The sequence below is a fragment of the Priapulus caudatus genome, unplaced genomic scaffold (assembly GCF_000485595.1).
Source record: "Priapulus caudatus unplaced genomic scaffold, Priapulus_caudatus-5.0.1 Scaffold36, whole genome shotgun sequence".
NCBI lineage: Eukaryota > Metazoa > Priapulida > Priapulimorpha > Priapulimorphida > Priapulidae > Priapulus > Priapulus caudatus.
Window position 1 is genome coordinate 615,165 of NW_014577097.1, and position 6,852 is coordinate 622,016.

The following is a 6,852-nucleotide window of genomic DNA, read 5'->3' on the forward strand; positions in this document are numbered from 1 at the left end:
TGGAACCATTCCTTGTAGCTATTTGTACTATGAATTACATTTATTCAGCCTTTATCGTTAGCAAAGAATATATTATATGTTTATGCTACACAGTTGGGTACCGGTGATGTTAATAGAAACAAAATTAAAAAATCTCACCGTTCTGCGCAGGCGCCGAGTAAACCGAAATTATACGGATCATAGTTTTGTCTGTGCCACGGGATCCACACCCAGCCAAAAGAGTGCAGAAGTCTGGTTAAAAAGACCTAAATTTCCACCGACAGAGCTTACAAATACTAAAGTTTGGACTGCGTTCAACTTCTCAATGTCGTCGGTTTCTATCTAGTGCAGAACAAGGACCGTGGAGTCGAGAAGCAGGTCGAAAGAGCCGCCAGTACTTGGGACTGTTTAGCCTGTCGAAGGCAACCAGCCATCCAATATGGCGTGCTGCCTATCAGAAGAGGCCAAGGAGCAAAAGCGAATAAATCAAGAAATAGAGAAACAGTTGCGACAAGCCAAAAAAGATGCTAGAAGAGAACTAAAACTGTTATTATTAGGTATGTATTTCAAAGCAAATTCGGAAGCTATGGCTGCATCCAATGTCTGTTAATTCGTGCAACGTTTACGTGACAGTGGCAGTGGAATGGAAAATTTTGTCTCGCTAAGCTCACTTCATCTTGCAAGAGCCGACTAGCTGCTGCACCTTGTCGAGCGAAGAATATACAGATGCTATTGACGGCTCATAGAATCCTTGTTAATTTATGCTAAGTACACGTTGTAATCTGTGATGATCTCAGTGTAACAATACTAACATGTAGAAATTCTCCTGTCTTCACTCATACACTACAGACAGTACATACACGGTCTACATCGTGCCTTCCATCTTGTACCAATTATGCTGTCTAAAAATCTCGTGATTTGTAGAAATTAGATTAGATGTCATACCTCGTTGTTTTTGCAGTATTTTCTCTCAACGTTTCCCTTTCTATTATGGAGTTATAGTTTTGTGGTCACACCCATAACCCATGTTGCTCTCGTGAGATCTACCACACTACAGCACAAATGGTTAAAATTGCAAAGTTAAATGCCCTTACTTGGAAAATTGTTTCTGTACTGCAAGTTTGCAGTAAATATCCAATTGAATAAATGAGACATAATATTTCATAATTAATTCAAGTAAATTACATTTTCACACTGATATATATATAGATTATACGATGGGGTTGGGGTGGGGGTTGGGGCTAGGGGAGTAGGCGACTGCCTAGACTAGCATTATATTATATTTATGTAATACAACATGAACAGCGCATGCGCAACAACTGCTCGGACGAATAGCGCATACGAACAGGTGTCCGATGCTCGGACGAATATCCACGTTCTAGATTATAACACTTTATGCATGGCAAAAGTAAGACATAACCTATGGTGTTACATGGACTATTTTGCATATTGATTGTATTTGCACATGTCTAATCGAGTGTGTGACATTAATAGATGGTAATTATGCACTCCACTATACTGCGCTAAGGAAATAAAGACAGAAATGGGTCATTTGAAAGAGTGATGTGGTGTGATAGCATTACATCTGTCCTATATGATTGATCTGGTCAAAGGTGGACAGATATTAGTATGAGTTTCTAGGGCACATTAGTACATAATACTCATAATGCGCATCTGTAGGTATGACCAGTGGATTTTTATCTAGAGGTGTGATTGTACATGTGCTTGGTTAATCCCTGTGCAAATCTGTGTATACTCCTGCTATGTTTAGATATTGTGCTCTATCAATACACCATAACTTTCCAGGATTTACTTGACTACTGTGAAAAGTTGCAAGATTGGTTATGTTAGTAACTTGTGGAAGTGAAATCTAATCATGCGTATTTAACTATTTACGTGAGTAAATATGTACATTTACATTATGAGATGTGAGTAAGTTTAATGCATCATATGCATTTGTCAGCATCGCAAGAAAGATCATTTGTGATTTTCGTGTGGAGGTTAATACTGCAAGCGATAAAAAGGCTTCTAAAAAGATGAATGAACGGTTTATTATTTCCCATTAAAAATTCATAGTAATGACTGCAGTGATTGTAAGGCATTCATATTCACGATATCAATGATCATTCCTTTGAATACAGGTGTACGAGTGCCAGATGGCTTAACAAAAAGCATTTTATTATATATTAAATTTTAGAATTCCATAGAACTATTGCTGTCAGATTCACAGAAGTACTAGGTTAGAACAGGCTTGTATAATATATGTCAAACTTACTTGCTGTGATTGTCTGCAGTGTTTAAGGTATCAAGTTGTGTATAAGTGTTCACAGTGTTTTGCTTGGATAGATGCTTCTGTTAGTGGTGGTTACTGATTTTTAGTCACTTTGAACAGTTTGCAGAGCGGGAAAGCAAGACTTGTTGCTAAGTACGTCCTCTCACGTGCGATAAAATATGCTGAATATTTCTCCTTGTGCACAGGAACGGGAGAAAGTGGGAAGAGCACTTTCATCAAACAGATGCGAATTATCCACGGCTCGGGCTACTCAGATGAGGACAAGCGCGGCTTTACGCGACTCGTCTACCAAAACATCTTCATGGCCATGCAGTCTATGATACGTGCAATGGAAACACTCAGAATTCCTTATCACGATCCTTCCAACGAGGTATGTATCGAGAGTTTCTAAGCGGATTTCTCTCCGCCGCTGTGTTTGTATCGGAGATAGGTGGTAGGATAGCGACAGCTGTAGTGGTGTCACATACAGTACCTTGAGCAGGTCTCATGCAGTTGCAGGGCATGTGTGGCGCTTGTGATCCAGCGTTGTCTGCCCAGATATATGTAAACACTGACCTGCCCTGCGGGGGCGTATCAGAGAGTAACAAAAATACGTATGCACATACACGATGGGCCTGGTGCACGAGCCGTGTGTGTGTTTGTCTGTGTGTAGTGCAGTGACTACTGACTACCCCTATGTAGATTTATGAGTGTACATTGAAGTTTGCTCTTCCATGTGATGTGAATGACAAGTTTAGTCGGAATGTGTTGTTAGTGTTGGCGTAAAGAAGCAGGCTTAGCTAGTCAGGTATATGTAGCGATGGGACGCTCTTTTGTGTCATATAGTGTGATCGGGAGTCTAAGATGTATATATATATACAGTCCGACCTCCTTTATCCGGCCATCCGTTATCCGGAAATCTCTATTAACCGGCCGCGATCTCGCAGTGTATGTTCTCTGTTTTTCATTCATTTCCACCTAAAAATCTCGCTCAAAACTCGCGCGATGTACCAACCGTACGTGTGTTTGCGTGTGTGTGTGTGTTGTCCGCTCGTGTTCGCTATGCCTCCGGTAAAATTTCTGTTTCATTTAATTTTATTTCCATTTCATATAAACCATAAAACACGACAGTTTGTTACAAATAATCATAGCAACGGGTAAATACATTATCACATGCATAAACTCTACTGAACTGCATAGAAATGCTGTGTTTGAGCATAACTCTCATATTCGGCCAAATCCCATATATCCGGATAAGTACCGGTCCCGACGTGGCCGGATAAAGGAGGTCGGACTGTATATATAATGGCTGCCGAATTGGATTTGCACGAGTAAGGGTTGCGGCAGCTTTAATCAATAGGACAATAGGGAACTCTCGGGGTGGTATTTGCTATATATGCATTTCATCAAGAGCTCATAATAGAGAAGAGTATGAGCGTTTTAACAGCGTTTTGCATAGTTTTCAACTTGTAAATATTCTATCAATATGTGAATAAATATATTCAAACTTTGCATTGTTTTCGTCTATGATTCTCCTTTAATCATAAGACACCACCAATTTACCTGAAAATCGTATGTGTTCTTCAAAAAAGTTCTTTGAATACGACACGGTTTCACACAGTTTTTCCAAATGTTCGCATGTATTCGGCACAAGTTTATTTTCGGATTAGTGTTCTGTTGTCTATGACGGAACGCTGGGGGCTGGTGGGGAAATTAAGCATCGAATTGTATTCAGCGTGTAGCATTTCCAGCATGTTAGAAATAAATGTGTGCTCACGGCGAGCTAGCAGCTGATTTTAGCCTTGTTGCCATCGTGTTCCTGATGATAAGGAAGCGAAACAAGTGCTGTTACTGTGCTTACCTAATATCCCCAACAGCCCCCAGCGTCCCGTAGTTACAACATGGTGCTGCTGCTGCATATCAACATGCGCCGAATACATGCGAACCTTTGGGAAAACTGTGTGAAACCGTGTCGTATTCAAAGAACTTTTTTGAAGAACACATACGATTTTCAGGTAAATTGGTGGTGTCATATGATTAAGGGAGAATCATAGACGAAAACAAGGTAAAGTTTGAATATATTTATTCACATATTGATAGAATATTTACAAGTTGAAAACTGTGCAAAACGCTGTTAAAACGGTGTCATACTCTTCTCTATTATGAGCTCTTGATTTCATTAAGGATGGGCTCATGTGAAATAACGTCACTGGCTTCCCACTGATGCATACTAAGACACATGGGGGGCGTTACTGTATGCATCTCTGCTCCATGTTTGTAGGTTTTCTTCATTTGACCCCATACTGTTCTTTATCGGAGGATTTCATACCATGACAATTTGTTCCCATTAGGTGTTTTCTGTGGACAATGGGGATTCGTCCCTCGACGGTTTTTTTATCAATGAATTTATCGCTACATAATCAAATATCAGGTGAATTAATCCCCGTGCAATTCATTACTACGAATTGATTGCAGTTGCATTCTGGATTGACAGTCTTAGAACCATGATCAGAATAGATTGCTGGTAGCAGGCTGCTTCTGTACAATAAGCACTATATCATGGAAAGTTTTGGCAGGTTGGCGGTGCTTCATTATATGTTACAGAAGAACTTGGATTTTTTGCAAATTTAAAATTCTTCCATGGGTACGCGAGTTAGTTCTTTGGTGTGGCATAGAGCAGTGGGTGGCAGGTAACCGGCGAAGTCATTTCGGGTGATACTCCATTAGGAGTGTTCCCAACTTTAATGTCATTAATGGTCATAATAACATATATATATATGGTCATGTTATTATGACTCATATATTAGTTTGTGGTTTAATGTCATTTAGGTTAGGGTTAGGGTTAGGGTTAGGATTATCAATCATTAATCATTAATGATATCAAAGTTGGGAACACTCCTAATGGAGTGTTAGCCGTCATTTCGTTCAGGTAATTTTGTAGATGGGCGCATTTTGTACAGCAGATGCAGTCTCGTTTCGGTTAGTGTATGTTGTTATGTCTACCGGCACACACGGGTGCAGTTTTGCTCACACGTAGGCAGGTTTAATGCAGGTGGGGCTGGCGCTGTGACTTCGGGTAACACTGGCTAGTTTCGACACGACGGTGTACATACAGTAAGTCGGTGGAATGTGATGGTCAGCTGCACGCCAATACCAGGATGGCTTCCTTCTTCCTTCGGCCTGCTTACTATATATATACTGTGCAGTAATTAGTGAGGGTGAGGTTTTCCTAGGGAGGAATAGCAATGTACAGTAGAGTTTCCACTACGGGTGTGGTTTTCGTTGCTACGATGCAAGATTTGGTCTCTGAGGTTAATACAATAACAGTAATATATATAGTAGTTTTGATTAGGGGTGCAACGAATCACAACTTCACGGTTCGGTTCGGTTTTTCGGTTTTCACATTTCGGTTCGGTTATTTTCGGTTCGAATATTTGCGATCAATTACAAATCTTATAACACAAAACAGAAGTGCAAATTTAAAAATCAGACTGGTTTATAAATATTAAATAATAATGTCACTAAAATTCTTTGAACAACAAACCTTTAATATACAATACCCAAATGTTAAGGCAAATTCAACAAAACCTTTGTACAGGAAATTCAAATATTCCTCCGATTGTTGGAAATGCGAAATGCTTCCATACCATAGATCTGTAGGAGGCCGGCGGATCAACATAAGTTGTCATTTTTGCAGACAAAATGAACGCGTTGATCTTCTCGTGGCATGTAGCAAGTGGTCTATCAATGTTATCTGCTCGCTGATTGGCCGAGAGTTTACGACCAGTCACCAGCCAATCGCAGTGCGCGTATCTCAAAAGCGTATATATCGGGTATATATAAAATGTGGAACCGAAACCGAGCCGAAAACGGAACGACGGTTCGAATATCCGAATGGTGGCGCAAAAACCGCGGTTTTCGGTTAACCGTGGTTAACCACACCACTAGTTTTGATAATATTTAGTTCGGATATTAAAATGGATGGTTGCAATAGTTAGTTCTTATATGTATTATTGTAAGCAGGTGTCGACTCGGTGTGTATATAGGTAAGGTAAGGATGTAGGTTTTGTTAAGATGTGAGTAGAGTGTGCAGTAATTAGTGCAATTAATTTTGTTCTGTACATGATAGTATGGACACATGGTTGGAACTGTCTGACGTTCTTACGTCATATTATTATGTGGATGTATTACTGTACTGTGTGATGCTGATCAGCTATAGTACGCAAGCATAGGTGCAGATGTGTTACCACGGGGTTAAAGTGGAGGGGGTTAACGTTCGAGCCGAAACTTAAGCCACTAAAATGATTCTTTAGTGACCAATGGATAAATGGCCACTGCACACCTTATTGATCATGTGTGCTAACGCGAACGGACGGGGTAAGGACTAGATGAGAAAAAAAGGCACAGGGGATGCCTATGGTACTAAGGGTAGTGGGCGGATAGGGAAGGGAAGGAAGATGCGAGGACAAGAGAGAAAGAGATAGGGGCGCGTGTGACACAGAGAGATAGAGAGAGAGAGAGAGAGAGAGAGAGAGAGAGAGAGAGAGAGAGAGAGAGAGAGAGAGAGAGAGAGAGAGAGAGAGAGAGTAGAGAGAGAGAGA

General features: G+C 40.5%; 1 protein-coding gene across 1 annotated transcript in view; it reads left to right on the plus strand.

Moving 5' to 3' along the window:
* Positions 1–347: 347 nt before the first annotated feature.
* The window catches only part of LOC106818207 (guanine nucleotide-binding protein G(q) subunit alpha), a 29,691-nt gene continuing 23,186 nt past the window's right edge, over positions 348–6,852 (plus strand). The window contains exons 1-2 of the mRNA XM_014822934.1: positions 348–536; positions 2,458–2,642. Coding sequence (XP_014678420.1) covers positions 419–536; positions 2,458–2,642 — 303 coding nt within the window. The 5' untranslated portion in view covers positions 348–418. The remainder of the gene's footprint in view (positions 537–2,457; positions 2,643–6,852) is intronic.